This window comes from Lytechinus variegatus, chromosome 17, assembly GCF_018143015.1.
Source record: "Lytechinus variegatus isolate NC3 chromosome 17, Lvar_3.0, whole genome shotgun sequence".
Taxonomy (NCBI): Eukaryota; Metazoa; Echinodermata; class Echinoidea; order Temnopleuroida; family Toxopneustidae; genus Lytechinus; species Lytechinus variegatus.
This window is the reverse complement of record NC_054756.1, coordinates 30,115,937-30,132,197: the sequence shown is the minus strand read 5'-3', so window position 1 is coordinate 30,132,197 and position 16,261 is coordinate 30,115,937. Positions and strand designations below refer to the sequence as shown.

Below are 16,261 nucleotides of genomic sequence, written 5' to 3'. Positions count from 1 at the left end.
AGGAGAAATCTGCATATACCATGGTTTGATATCATAGTGACTGTAACCATTTTTGTATACGGGCCTTTGTAAAACACCCACTGGTACCAAACATGTAATAGACACATAATCTTTGGTCTATGTATATCTATCCTCACCCTTTATGATTTAGGGACTTCATATCTCTTTCATAAAATAAAGGGCAAAACCTACACTATACCAATAATAACAACCAATCACTATAATCGAAAAAATAATAAATTGTTCGTCCTTTTTTCCAAGCTCTATAATTTCCATTGTGAAGTGGTGATTAGGTATGAAATAATTTGCAATGAAGAATAATTCAAAGATAGGTTGAATGCTATCTGGCTGGGTGAAAATACTACGGAAGGGTCTTTTGTATGAAATCACGCACAAGGTTCATCTCCTGAAATGAAAGAGAGAGAAAAAAATGAAGATGGTTATTATGTGGAAGCATTGGGGTGTAGTGTTCTGACTTTCATCTTGTAATCAGATATTCATGTGTTTGAATCCCACCATGTATTCTTTGGCAAGGCATTAACACTATCTTAACTGGGCTATTTCGGACCAACATACACTGGGGGGGGTCAATTTGAACCACCTCAGATCTCGTTGCATGACGCGAAAATTTGTACGCACGTAGAGCCAGATGTAAACTCCAAAACTGTACATGGTAACATTTTCAAAAAAATTGATCGCTTATATTTTTCTATTAATTAATTATGCAAATAAGCGTATGAAATTTGTCTTAAATTTGTTTTTGTGTATGTTTTTGCCTTTAACTCACTTTACATGTATAAAGCTAGTAGAATGCTAATTTTTGGTGAACATATCAATATTTTTCAAACAAATTTCTAACAAAAATCTCCAAAAAAATTATTCATTTCCCACGTATTTTATTGTTAATTTTTTTTAATTCTTTTATTTCTCTGTTTTTTCAAGCCTTTGATTTTTATTGTTTTTCTGGATGAACTTTGTCGGGATACCCTTTTGTGATCATGAATAACATAAAATAAATCCATCTAAAACAACAAAAGTAAAAATAATCATACATTTATGATTTTTGATTGAAAAATACAATTTGCATTGACTTTGTACACGGAATCTTGTTTTTGAGCAATTTTAGGACTGACATGAGCTTACTCATTTCATAACCACGTACTCGCGTGTCGCAAATCTGGCCTCAAAAAGATGCACAAGACTTAAAAGTAAAAAGTCAGCAAGCAGTGCGGTAAAAAAAATTTGTGAAGCGGTGTAGCGTCGAGGAAGGATGTCAAATCGACCCTCCCCCCCGTTTAATATGGGTTAATCCACACTTTGCCACTCTCCACCCAGGTGTTAAATGCTGTATGCCTAGCAATTGAAGTTGAAACTCTCGTTTAAATGATCCCCAGAGAGTGGAGGGAATGCAAGAATCTGATGACAGGGGTAATGATATTGTAATTCTGCTATGCCTGGTGGGAATGTCACTAACCGGCAATCAGTAGATGAGGTTCAAACGTCGCTGGTTTCAAGAATTTTGTTCTCACATATTTTTCAGATCGAAAACGCAACCTTATACTGTGTGCAAGTCAGAAATTACATGTATATCTATAATATCAAAGTTCCCTAGCAAGCCTTTAACACTTTATTCACTGTCAGTTATGAATGATTGGAATATCAAATGATCTGATGAATTAAACTTGTGTTGTTACTACAGATACCTGTTCCAATTGGCTATTCATAGTTAGCCCACAGCTTTAGACCAGAGTTTAAAGGAAAACTGAGTTCAGAGTACAATAAAAGGAAATAGAGAGAGGGTGATTTCAAGTACGGTGGTCAGTGTTGGTGTTGAGAGTGTAAAAAGGCCTCTGATCCGAGCTCCAACACCGAGCTGGGTTCAGAGGAACGATACCGGTTGCGTTTATCAATAGCACATGACGTCACACCTCTGCGCTTCGCTGCTAAATCATCTCAACTTCACACGAGAAGTCCAGACGACGAAAATGAAATCGGAAAGAAATGCATTAAAGTCTCATAGTACAGAATACAAATGCTTTAATTAATTCAAGAATTCGAAAGAGTGAACATTATTTTTCATCAAAATAAATAAAGCTCTAATGATTTGTACTCATCTTAACTGTAAAGCTAATTTACAGTTTCATCGTGTTCGCCACCTGTTCTCAAGCTTAAGATTGCCAACACCAACACCGAACTTGAAATCATGATTTTCCCAATCCCTGGGGGTTGGCGTTGGAGAATGGGGAAATTACACATAGATCATCAACACCAGCCGCAGTACTGGGTTCAGCAGACAACATTCAACATCATCCTTCAAAACGAACTGCTGGAAATAATTCATATTTTCCGAGGTCAATCCCAACACTAGCCTGATTTCAAGTAGTGTTGTGGCTAGTGTTGGTGTTGTCACAACACCAACACCACATTTCAACAGCGTACTTGAAATCACCAAGAGAGGGGAAAGGGATAGGGGGTAAGAGATAGAAGATGAGGAGAGGGGATGAGGGCAAGCTTACCTCCATACTTGAACTATGCCCAATACCAGACAATTTATGGAAACGTGGATCGTTGACCTGGGTCTTTAAGAACTTATGTGTCATCTCGCCAAGTTTGAAAGAAAGAACGGCATCAGCGGTTCCATGGCATTGTATTACGGGAAGAGATCTTTTATTCACTCCCTCTGTCTGTAAACATCACAAATAAATAAATGTACAAAGAACATACAAGCTTTATGTGGAATAACTAAAATCATCTATTAAAGTGAATAGTTTAAATAATCAAACAATTATCTTGCAAAAACATGATGGAAGCCATTTCAAACATTACCACTTATGACCAAATGTAAAACTTCAATTTTTTATACAGATCGTCATTTTTCATTTCATTGTTTCTTTGTACTTTTAATACTTAATTGTTATTATATTCGAATGTTCCAGAATTGATTTCAAATGGAAAATATCACCCCAATGGTTATGAAATGACTAAATAAATTATATAAAACCAGCAGAGTTTTGTGGTAGTTAATCATATTATTTTCCATTTAAAATGCAGTTTCCAAACTGAAATAAAATTATAAAATAGCCCATGCAGCATCATTGACCACCCCAACCTAGTTGTTTTGGGTTAATGGTTGTGGGTACCCTTGATATCAAAACCAAATTGTTGATCAATATAACATTGTAAATGTCCAACAGGTACTCAAAAAAAATCAAGAAAATGTCTATAGTTGTCACAGTTTTAAGTTTTTATATCAACAAATGAAAGGAATAACTTCAAAAAGCAACATAGATATGACATATGGTTACGTATGAATTAGAGAGTAATGATAGAGCTTTGTTATCCAAGACCATAGCATGGTTGCCTTGTTGACAGGCCTAAATGACCTTCGTAGTGACTGTCAAGTTTCACTTATTTGCATTATTTTTTCCCCCATTTAAATGTGCATTGTGGAAAAATGGGACTTCCCCCCCCAAAAAAAAAAAATGAAGGCTTAATATTGGGAATATAGTCGTAGGAAGAAAGAGAAAAAGAAAGCTGGAGAAAGAAAGATGATGGAGATATAGAGAGAGTTCAGGGAAGGGGAAGCTAGAACTCACTTTAAATGTATTATGTAGAGGCATCCATGTACTGAGTGCTAATACTCCTGCATATGGTCTATGATCTGTGATAGCTGTGTAGAGTGACACACCTCCACCTTGTGAGAAGCCTCCAATGATGATTCTATCTGCTGTTATACCTTGTTTTTCCTCTTCTTCTACCAGACTTAATACTGTGAAAGATTTACAAACAACTCATGAATATAAAAAGTGGAAGCATCGTGATGTAGCGGTTCGGACTCTTGGGTCGTGTGTGTTTGAATCCTACTGCGACCTAGTGTCATTTGGCAAGGCATTAGGGGAGAAAATGCAAAGAATTGTGTGGACATGCAAGGATACAATGACCGGGGTAATAACAATTACAATGTAAAGCACTTAGAAACAAAAATCAATCGCTGTCACGTTGAAAATGAAATCTCTTTGATTTAAATGTGTAAAGGACTAATAATTATTTGAAAAAGAATGTAAGTTGGAACAAAGGAGAGTGAGAGGAGAGATAGGGAGAAAAAAAGATAAGAGAGAGGTGGAGAAGAGGTATCTAAAGAGTGTGCCATTGATGGTTAGGAGTTATTCAGCTTTGCAAGATATAACTGTCTTGGCCTAGCATTGTGTCTTTTGAATAGGAGGCATAGCAATGCACTTTATTACATGTAGGTTCTATACATTGTATGTGGATTGCTAGTGTACAGAAAGTGGACACACCTCAACTTAATACCATGAGGAAAGGAAAGTTGGTTCTGTCTGCTCTGAAAATATGCAGTCGAAATAAATTTGCTTTATTTTACTTGATTTTTTTCATTTTTCTTGATCAATTCTGATCGAAAGGCAGACAAGTTAGCCTTTTACTTCAGTGCAAACTTGACAAATTTTTTTTCAAGCCTATGATACTCCAACTATCAGCTGAATTGATTAATTCATCAGGGTAAATAAACAGACGATGATTAATCTATATGGTAAATGGCATGTGTAGAACTGTTATTGAGTCTCCATTAGACAAGCGCTAAATAAATGTAACTATTATTATTATGATAAAATCAACGTAATAATGTGTTGTTCTGACCAGTCTCTTAATTCTGTGATGTTTCAATCAATATTCAATTTGATCTGCTCACTTGATTTAAATGGACAAAACAAAGGCATAGAGTCAGTGTTCATGCAAAAAATTTGATTTTGTTGAAAGTGTAGTGGTTTCATGGCACACCATGTATTCTTCCGTTGGTCCTGAAAAGGAACACCCAAACTCAATATTTTTTTGCAGAAAATCAATGTACAAGTGCTAGTCTATATCATGTCTAATGATGATAATAATCACAATAATAATATGTACTTACAATTTTTAGATGCCTTTTTGATTCCTTCTGTATCTTCTTGACCATCAGCTGTTAATGAGTAGATATCAAACCATGATGGCATAACCATACCAAAGTTTAGTGTCACTTTCGCATTTGGTCTGAAAGCAAATTATTAGCATAAGAGAATGAAGATAAATCCAAGTTTGGAGAAAGACAGAAATTATTTTTTTGAACCATCAAAATTGTGTCCATATCTCGGAAGAATTTCACAACAAAATGATTTACTGCAAGTGATTGCTTTTCAAATTTCCTCACAGTCAATATATGACAAATAAGAGTTGGAACTGATGGGCAGATGATTTGTGTGTATTCACATAATATATGGATCTGCATTTTTTACCATTGAATAACGTCAACAGGAACTTAAAAGCAAACTCCCATCATTTGTTGTTTTAGAGATAATCATACACACAATGAAAAGTGTGTAAAATTGTGCCGTGTAATGTCAGTTAATGTGAAAATGCCCTTAGGCATTAGGAAATATGTATTTGATATGTGACTCCAATCAAAGTGTGAGTATGAACACACTTTCAATGTACTTATGCATTAGGAAATATTTATTTGATATGTGGCTCAAGTGTGAGTATGAACACACTTTCAATGTACTTACGCATTAGGAAATATTTATTTCATGTGGTTCAAAGTGTGAGTATGAACACACTCTCAATGTACTTACGCATTAGGAAATATGTATTTGATATGTGGCTCTTTAATCTCTTCAAAGCCCTGACACCATCCATGCCTGTTCACAAAAAAATAACAAAAACACAAGATTTGGAAATATTTACATCTTCTTTGCTTTCTTAGAAGAACAAGTAAATGTGCGCAAAGCACTATACATGTAGCTGATCAATATTCTCAATCCACTAGTACAAAGTCCCCACTAACTATATTCTGTGATATGTAACATGGAATTTCACAAAATACTAAAATCTATGGCCCTCCCCCCAAAAAAAATCTAAATAAAATCTAAATAAATAAATAAACCATGAAAATACAGTGTAAATCAAAGCTTTAGACAATGTTTTTACAGAAACGATCAATACCCACATAATGGTTATAAATATTACTGAATCATTCATTCTATTACACAAATACAAATTAGAATATGCCAACTTCAAAAGTGTGGTAAATGTTCCGTTTTTTTAACAAGGGAAAAAATAGCAATGTTAGATGTACATACCCTGTATCACCAAGTCCATGCAGAAAGATAACCTGTGATATCAAGAAAAAAAAAAAAGCAAATGTGTGAAATGTTCTTGAATCATTTATAAGTAATGTTAATTTTCACATTTATTGTGTCTTCTGTGAAAACCATGATTTGATTTACTGTTAAGCCATGTTTCCATGGTAATTAGCACGGAAGGCAGCTGGCCTGGGAGTGTAGCATAAACAGTACTGCAAAGACATTTATCCTAATGGAATGTATGCCAAATGGGAATACATTTCAATCGCAATTACATGTTGTTATAAAAGGGGTACTCCAGGCTGAAAATTATATGATTTGAACAGATATTAAAGAAAAAGCAGACTTGTAAACAAAACACTAAAAAGTGATCAAAATCGGCTGGAAATAATAAAGTTGTGACATTTGAAAGATAATTTGCATTAGTTCAGTGAATTCCATTTCTAAGCATTGATTGGATTCCGTTTGAACTCATTTTGAGATTGTTACAAAAACTGGGACATTTATCTTTAAAGCCAGTGTTTACAATGCAATAGTACTTTAGCGTCTGTAGTAAATGAAAGCAAATACAATGTACAATATGTATACCAAACAAGAGTGTCGCTAAGGTGAGCGCGCATAAAACGCCTGCCTGTAACACAGAAAATAGGGTTATTGGTCAAGCAAGAAACATGGAAGGTGGCGACTTCACCTTTGACCTTCTGACCTCAAAATCAATAGAATTGCTGGGATCTACATGTATGCTAGTATCATACACAACAAACTATATGAGCCTAGGTTAAGTTCAACTAAAGTTATCAAGTTAACAAGCCAGAATCCCATCATCGAGGTATTATAATCAAAGCATACATGACACACACACAAAAAAATTTCAATTACAGTGAATGATTTTGATATATCAAACAGCGACATTTACCTCACATTTACCTCACTTCGAGTTCTGTTTTCATCCTTTATTTTCATAGTTTCATAGTTTTGGATCATGACTGTGTCTTTTACTGAGCTGCAATTGTGTGACTATGCCATTTTCTAACGTTTTGAGTGATATTTTGTTAACGTCTTGTATTATTTTGGGCAAACATGGATCTTTCGATGCAAGTTCGTTTGTGTCTAATTTTTCACCTTGCTCATATCGCTCACTGTATAGTACCTTTGAACTCTCCCGCCAGTGTAGCCGGCTTGGAAGGCCAACGACCCCCGCTGTTATTTACTGAACAGTGAACATGACTATAACGTAACCAGGAGGCCAGTATACATGTATAGTACTGATGAATTATATCACTTACGCTCAAATAATGTTCCTATTCATGAAGATATTCTAACGACAATCCAAGAATTAGGAATATCAAGGATAAGAAAACGTAAGCGTGGATGTCGTGGAGGTCGTCGAGTTCGACGTCCTATATGCACTGTCATTGGAAATCGTCCATTCCCTAAACGCTACGAACTACGACCAAGGTATCTAGCTAATATTAATAGGACCAGTAAATTAGGAACACATTTACCATCATTTTATCTTTGCAATGCCCAGTCCTTACAACATAAACTTGATGAATTGCATGCTACTGTTTCTATTCTTGATGTCGACATAATTGCCGTCACTGAGACATGGTTTAAGATAGATACACCCTTGGAGTACATTTCATTGCCAGGCTTTATGACATTTTCAAAACCCAGATGTAATAGGTCGGGAGGAGGGGTGGCCTGTTATATGAAACAAGAGCTCAAACCTAAGCCTGTCTCTTTATTTCAACCCCCAGATCATCTTGAGGTCATATGGACTCAATGCCGACCTCGTCGTTTACCTCGAGGTATTTCGTCTCTCTTTGTGGCAGTGATCTATTATCCACAACCAGACAATGAAGTTGCTACTCAATTGATTGAACATATGCAATACGCAGTAGATCAGATTATGACAAAGCATCCAGAAGCAGGTATCGTTTTCTTGGGGGATTTTAACTTGCTTGACTTGAATCCCTTTCTTTGTGACGCCAAATTTCGCCAAGTCGTTAACAAGCCAACCAGAGGTGAACGGACGCTAGAAAAGATCATTACCAATTTACATAGCAGATACAATGAACCGAACATCCTCGCACCTCTTGGTCGAAGCGATCACTCAAGCGCTTACTGGACTTCCAATGAACTTGTTCCCAACACAAATAAGCTATCTGTAGGAACATCACGCCCAATGAAAGATAGCGATGTGAGGGCATTTGGACGATGGATCCTTAATCATAATTGGGACGAGGTTTATAACCAAGATTGTGTTTCTGAACAGTGCACCCAATTCTACGTTACACTGCATTCGGCCATGGAAAAATACTGTCCTCTTCGTAAAGTTAAGCTCCACCCCACAGATAAATGCTGGATGACACCATACATCAAAACACTAATAAATGCTAGACAAAAAGCATTTAAGAAGGGGGACAAGGTCGCTTTTGCTCGCTACAAAAACCAGCTTTCACGAGCAATTAAAGATGCAAAACGGTCTTTCTATTCAAATAGAATTCAGAACTTGAAAAGGGAGGATCCGGCTGGCTGGTACCGTGGGATCCGTAAGATAACGTCAAATGACCCCCAACCAATAACAATAACTGTACCTGATGTTGAACCTGACAATGAGTTTGAGATTGCTCAGCGCATCAATGGATGTTTTGCCTCCTATTCTGCTGACCTGCAACCTCTTGATCGTCGATTGCTACCCTCCTACTTACCATCTCGTCACCCTGTACCACTTGTACAGCCATGGGAGGTGCATAGGCAACTAAAAGCGATAAATCAATCACGAGCTGGTGGACCCGATGGAGTAAATGCCCGCTTCATCAAGAAATTCGCTTATGAACTTAGCATGCCTATTTGCTCAATCATCAACAGTTCCTTTTCTTGTGGAACTTTCCCTGATGTACATGTATGGAAGAAAGCCACAATCACACCGGTGCCGAAATCGTCACATACTACATTAGACAGCATCAGGCCAATTTCTCTCACTGATCATTTTGCGAAAGTGGCTGAGAGTTTTCTAGCAAAGTGGACACTTGAGGATATGAAGCCTTTCATTGATCGGCATCAGTTTGGAAATTGACGTGGCATGTCAACTTCGCACTGCCTCATCAGTCTCTTGCATGAAATCTACACTAATGCAGATAAGCCGAAGTCGTCATCCACCCTTGTCCTGACAGATTTTGCAAAGGCCTTCGACCACGTGGATCATGGGCTTGCAATTTTCGTAAATTGCTTGAACTGAATGTTCGCCCTTGTATAGTGGAGATGATTGGTGATTTTCTCAGCAACAGACAACAACGTGTTCGCTATAGACATCAACTCTCTGACTGGACTTCAACAAATGGAGGTGTCCCCCAGGGGACCAAACTAGGCCCGATTATTTTCCTGGCCATGATTAACGATGCATGTAATAATCTTGAGCCTATTTCTCCCAATGTCTGTGTATACAAGTATGTTGATGATCTGTCAATGATAGAGTGTCGTGGTAAAGAGCAAGAACCTGCTATCCAAGCGGCAGTCGACCGTCTCTGTGAATGGTCTCACACAAACAAAATGAACCTTAATCCAAAGAAATGTCAAACTGTTGAGTTTTATTTTACAAGGAATCCAACACCTTCCCCATTAGTCAGAGTCGGAAACGAATTACTTCATCAGGCTGAATGTGTCAAGCTCTTGGGTGTGCGCATTCAAAGTAACCTAAAATGGAGTACACACATATCTGAAATTCTCAAAAGTGCCAACCGCAAACTCTACATGCTACGTCTCCTGAAGAAGTTTGCCCTCCCACCCTCTGATCTTCTCACCATATACACCTGCTATGTCAGACCAGTCACAGAGTACGCGGCCCCCATTTGGAATGCCGGGATTACCAAGGAGGAAGCAAGAAAACTGGAGTCGATACAAAAGCGAGCCCTGCGAGTTGTATTAGATGAAAGCTATGTATCTTACGAGCAGGCACTTTTTGTTCTCAAACTGCCTTCGCTTGCTGATCGACGTAAGGCATTGTCTCTCTCATTCGCGAAGGACCTGGTGAAGCCAACATCCCATTTCTGCCATCTCTTGCCAACCAGAGACTCGAATATTCGATCAACAAGGCATTCTAGACCATACACACTACCCAAATTCAGGAAAAACAGATTAAGAGACAGTGCAATCCCATATCTTGTTAAACTATTGAATAATCTTTAATCATTTTCCACACCCAACCTAATGTTTCCATGATGTCCACTGGATGTTCCCGATTTTGTCTATTGTAACGTACATTATTTGATAGTCATATTTTGTTTATTTTGATTTATACATAGGTAAATACAAACACTTATTTTAAAGAACTCTGTTCTCTATATGCTTTATTAATTAAACTACTCAGGCACCTCTTTTTTTTTATCCAAATAGCCCTTTATGGAAAAAACATCATTTCATTATGACAAATCATACCTACCTGGATAATTTCATACTTCAAGATGTTATTTTTCGTTATCGTTGAAATGTTCCGAATTATGTTAGTTGCACTGGCTTAAAAACACATATTCCAATATAATTTGTTTCTTCCTCAGTTTTCCATTTGTTGCATTATAATTACTATTACCGATGGTTTTTTTTTTCTCATGTTTGTTAAATACCCAAACTTTTTAACTTTGTTCTTGTCTCCCTGTCTTCCTCTTTTTCATTCCGTCTTTCGTTCCAACATGTTTTCCCATGTACTTTATTCTTTCTCTGAGGCTTTCTTCTCATATGCTGAGTATTTCAATTTATTTCATATATGTATAATTATTTTGTAGAACAATTTTGATATTTGGCTATTTTGTTCCAATTTGTATATTTTTAAAATGTCTGTATATAAACCATATGTCAACTGAATGTAATTCAGCCTTTGGCTGTTATTTTCAGTGAATATTGAAATAAATAAACCATTCAATCAATCAAATCAAAGACTTCAAAATGCTAGGTGTAGGGATTGGGATACGTGTATGTATTATACTAACCGTAGCTGTGTGTTTAGCTGAAGGGGCTATAGTTGGTGCTGCCATGCTTGAATAGGAATTACCGCACATGTACTGATTGCTGATTGGGTGATTCAAATTCCTTCTTGATCTGATTGGACGGTTTCCAGACTGACCTTCCTCCCTCCTACAATTAAATCCACTACAAACACCTGAGGCAGGATTCTGCTGTACATAAGTAGGACTTGATGTACGGTGATTTCTGATTGGTTGATGGTTTGTGAGGAGAGAGCTGATTGGCTGAATTTGAAAGAGGATTGATGTGAAACTAACCAGGGATGGAATCCTACTTGGTAGTTTTACTAGTGATGCACACAGACCAGACATTTAAAGGCCCTGAATACAAAGAGACAAATGAAAGACATCTATGTATGTTATAATGGATGAATATCATATCATTACACACATTTCAAAACCAATGCAACAGTAAGTTTGAACATCAGCTCAGCCACATACATGGAGATTTTTGTACAAATTTATTCTAAGTTTAAAAAGAAACTCCAAAATCCAAAATCAATTACTAGATAATATGATGTGTAAGCATGACCAAAACCAGCTTTACTGGATTATCAATATTTCAACCCCCCCCCAAAAAAATTGTATTTTTCATATAAACGACTTCCAAGAAATGTTGATACCCCGGTAGCTGAAAATATCAAGATCTCTGTCTGCAGCTTTCTAGTATACAATCACTATTAAAGTTTGGAAGCTAATTATCCACTTTAGAGAAAAATAAAACAAAACATAAATGAGAGAGAGAGCACTAGCAGTGGCGTATGCAGGATTTGTGAAGGGGGTGGGTTCAAGCTGAGAGAAATGTTGACACCCCCCCCCAAAAAAAAGGTCTTCACCACAGATTTTAGGTGATTTCCTACCCCAAAACAAAATTTGACAAGCACCCCTTCCCCTGCGTACACCACTGAGCACTAGTATCACTATTTAATCATTTTAAAAAATTAATAGAATCACTGGGCTCTGTAATGCTGAAAAATTAGATAGAGGATATATCACAGCACTTTTTACCTAAGATTCAGATGGGCTCTCTCAAAAGGGGGAAAAGAAATCAAGAAGCAACATTAGTTGGTTTCAAACCGCCTTGATTACAAGAATCCCCATTAAATTACAATAACTTTTTTAGGCCACAAAATACCCATTAATTATTCCCACATTCACACTGTCCCGAAACATACATGTACTCTTCGAGATCAATTCCTGAAGTTAAGAACATGAGAAGTACGGTCTGATAAGCAAGAAAGGCGCAAGATTAAAAATCTCTGGCTCAGCAGGAGGCGCCCAACTTCACGCTGAGCTAGAAGTTTCCGTAATTTACTTTCACGATACCAAAATACCTGCAACCTTGGAAAAATCACTGCGAAAGTTCTCGTAATTTTGACAAATAAATACTATAAATAACAGGTACTTTCGGGGAGATTACAAGTAATTTGCTATCACATTTCTGAAATCACCTGGTATTTTCTGATCAGGGTAAATTTCCAATCAGAAAATACCTGGAACTGATGAACTTAGAGGCGGTCTGAAACCACCTATTGTATCTTATCCTCCAACCACACAGAGGACAGTTGAAACAAGGCCTCTTGATGAGGCTAAAATAGCGTACTCTTACAAGTCATTGGACAGTGTCTTAACGCATACTTCACAATAAATTTGCACACGATTATTGGAGCCCTGTTCACATTAAATATTCAGTCACAGTGCTCACGCAGCAACAATTTTCATCTTATATTCATTTCAAGGATTCACCCTCAAAATACCGTAAATGCGGATTGGCAACAAAACTTGCGTTCAGGATTTCAGAAAAAGTCTACATCATCTTTCAAGAGTGCAGCGAGGAAATACTGTGGCTTACTGTCATAACTGTAATGGGAAACATAACCTGCATTATTAAACTGCACAATTTGAGAATCCTGCTCATTAATAAAAAAAAAAGTTTGGAGATGGGTCAAGAGTCTTCTCGAAAGGATGACTGAAATATATAATTCATTCTGACCCTCGACCTTTCATGAACTGAAAAAAGCCACATCTGAGCCGCATCCAAGATTGAATGAAAGGTGCAGCATATCACACATACATGTAGTAACTGGGATTTGTATGTGAGCATTCTCAATCAAAGTGTGAACATGAGGTGGCTCCATGGTCTGAACATGCCATGAAGGACATTTACTACAGGCCTCTATGTTGTTGACTCTCAAGATGAGAGAAAGTCAATTGCATCTCTATCAAATGAAGCATGTGAGTGGCAGTACACGCTCTTGTGAATTATCATGGCTAGCTACTCTGAAATATTAGGGGTGACATCAAGGCAGTACATTGTATGTATTAGGGAGGGAGCATTTTATTTCTGAGCATTATCCAAACTCTACTACTTGTATGTACATGTAATGCAAAAAAATATTCATTGCATGTGCATCTCAACCCCCCCCCCCTCCTTCCCTGCAACAATATGCTAGAAACATGTTTTAAAAGGAGGAAAGTGGAAGACTATTCTTTAGAAATTTTACAAGGATGTACAGTATGATCTATAAACAATAGCAAAAAAGAAAGAATTTCTCCATCCAAATATGGATATCGCTTAAAGCATTAGGGATGTGAGTCCAATCCAATAAACCAGCTAGAATTTCAATTGAAATTATGCCCAGCAACCAAACTGAATATATACACAAATAGGTGAACAACAAGAGTGACGCATGAAGATAAATACATGTACATGTTGTATGACATATCGAGGAAATTCTGCAAGAGGCTTCTAAGGGGCTTTGATTCTCTCAATTTTCCTGTTTGCAAGGTGTAGATCTTTTTCTTTTAAATGGGAGTCAAGTTACACATGGCCATGCGTCTTGAACTCGCCCCACAAAAAGATGGTGTTGAAATGCTTTTCCAATTTTCATTCAGTTAAACATACAATATTATATCTCTCCGTTCAACTGAAATATTGTATTGTCATGAAATTGGTTTTCATTTAGAGTTGGAAAAGCGGCGCCTATAGTCTCACTCTGCTACGCAGGTGAGACAATACTGGGAACGAGAAAGATTTGTATTGGTATGAAGAACCATTCCATGAAATATGCTTTAAAGGGACAATTGCTCGCATGCATGCAAAATCTGTACATTAAGCCAAACATATGAAAAACATAACCTCCAAAACTAAACGCTAATCCTGATAAGATTACTTCTGAACCAAAAACTCTAATACTATCCTAACTCTAAGATTTTAACCCTAAAACCGCTGGGGAAAATGTTGTTTTGAGACCAAATTTATGATGCCCGGGTATGTGGTTGAAAAATTACACAATATAAATGTAAGTGCATATCAGACCCAAAATGTGATTTTGTTTACATGTACTATGTAAATTGATTTTCTCATCTTATTCATAAAGATATAGTTATTCTTATTTTCAATAGCTGAAATTAATTGACTTAAGCATAATTATGCATCAAAAAGGTTCTGCTATAAATCTGGTGAAAAAACGAAGAAAAACAAAAGGTCAAAACTTAAGCAAAGAAATACATGTATAGAAAAATCAAAAACAATACCATAATAAATTCATTTTCAAACAAGGATTATACATATAAAGAATATTTACACCAAAAATTAGCATTCTAGGAGGTTTTTATAGTGAGTTATAAAAAAAGTGTGACTTACACATAATAGCATAATTAATTCATATCAAAATATTTTAGAAAACTTAACCATACAGCCTTGTATTCACCCCCCCCCCCCCCCCCCCCCCGTCATAGATAATACAACTCCAAATATTTGGCCTAGTAAGGGTTAAGACTATAGCAAAATAATGTATCACCTATAGTACGCATATACTGTAAATTCAAAATTTCATGCGATTGCAAAATCTGTCTCCATTCTAATTTCTGGTACATGTTATAATGATGAAAATATACTCTTGAAACATCTTGAAATGAATTCCACAATAAAATAACAAAAAGGAGGTAGAATAAGAAAACAAATAATCACACCCCAAAAATCATGGCTCAGGATTTGCATGAAATAGCAGGAATAAAAATAATCATCTCATGTAGCCTATTAAGTACTCTGAAACTCATTACTCCTCCTGAAGTATAAATAATCAAATACTGATGTGCTAATTGAAAAAGCCTGAAGCCCACCATGTTACGTTTCTCAGTAAAAGGTCACTGAGTGAACTACTTTTCATCTTGTATTCCTCAGCCTGCACATAATTTATTGCCAGTGGATGAATGATAAGTGCAAAAGCAAAAAAAAAAAAAAATGCACACATGTACATGTACTGTGCAGCGACAAACAAATCCTTAAAATGCATGTATACTTTATCAGGGCATTGCAAGAAACTTGTACAATAATTATAATAGTTACATTTCAAATGTAGGCCTATAGGCCTACTTAAAGGACAAGTCCACCCCAACAAAAACTTGATTTGAATAAAAAGAGAAAAATTCAACAAGCATAACACTGAAAATTTCATCAAAATCGGATGTAAAATAAGAAAGTTATGACATTTCAAAATTTCGCTTCATTTCACAAAAACAGTTATATGAACGAGCCAGCTACATCCAAATGAGAGAGTCGATGATGTCATTCACTCACTATTTCTTTTGTTTTTTATTGTTTGAAATATGAAATATTTTGATTTTCTCGTCATTGTCATGTGAAATGAAGTTTCATTCCTCCCTGAACACGTGGAATTCCATATTTTAACATTTTGTGCTTCAGGCAAGGAGGTCCTAATTGTCAAATTCGTAAAAATTGAAATATTGTATAATTCAAACAATAAAAAACAAAAGAAATAGTGAGTGAGTGACATCATCAACTCTCTCATTTGGATGTAACTGGCTCGTTCATATAACTATTTTGTTAAAAATAAGCGAATCTTTGAAATGTCATAACTTTCTTATTTTACATCTGATTTTGATGAAATCTTCAGCATTGTGCTTGTCTGATTTTTCTCTAGTGATTCAAATCAACATTTTTCTGAGGTGGACTTGACCTTTAATGCTTATAAGCAAAATACATTGTAATTAAAAACATACCTTTTTCAAGGAGCACACGCATACATGTACATGTATATTAGCCTTATAATACAAAACAATTCTTCCACACGCCTGCAAGAC

General features: G+C 36.3%; 1 protein-coding gene across 2 annotated transcripts in view; it reads right to left on the bottom strand.

The window, feature by feature from the left end:
* Positions 1–269: 269 nt before the first annotated feature.
* LOC121430704 (acyl-protein thioesterase 1-like) overlaps positions 270–16,261 on the bottom strand; it is a 33,693-nt gene continuing 17,701 nt past the window's right edge. For both annotated transcript variants that reach the window (XM_041628061.1, XM_041628060.1), the window contains exons 2-8: positions 11,123–11,476; positions 6,132–6,163; positions 5,625–5,690; positions 4,928–5,046; positions 3,597–3,769; positions 2,517–2,684; positions 270–406 (exon numbers count right to left, since the gene is read on the bottom strand). In XM_041628061.1, coding sequence (XP_041483995.1) covers positions 362–406; positions 2,517–2,684; positions 3,597–3,769; positions 4,928–5,046; positions 5,625–5,690; positions 6,132–6,163; positions 11,123–11,467 — 948 coding nt within the window. In that variant the 5' untranslated portion in view covers positions 11,468–11,476 and the 3' untranslated portion in view covers positions 270–361. The remainder of the gene's footprint in view (positions 407–2,516; positions 2,685–3,596; positions 3,770–4,927; positions 5,047–5,624; positions 5,691–6,131; positions 6,164–11,122; positions 11,477–16,261) is intronic.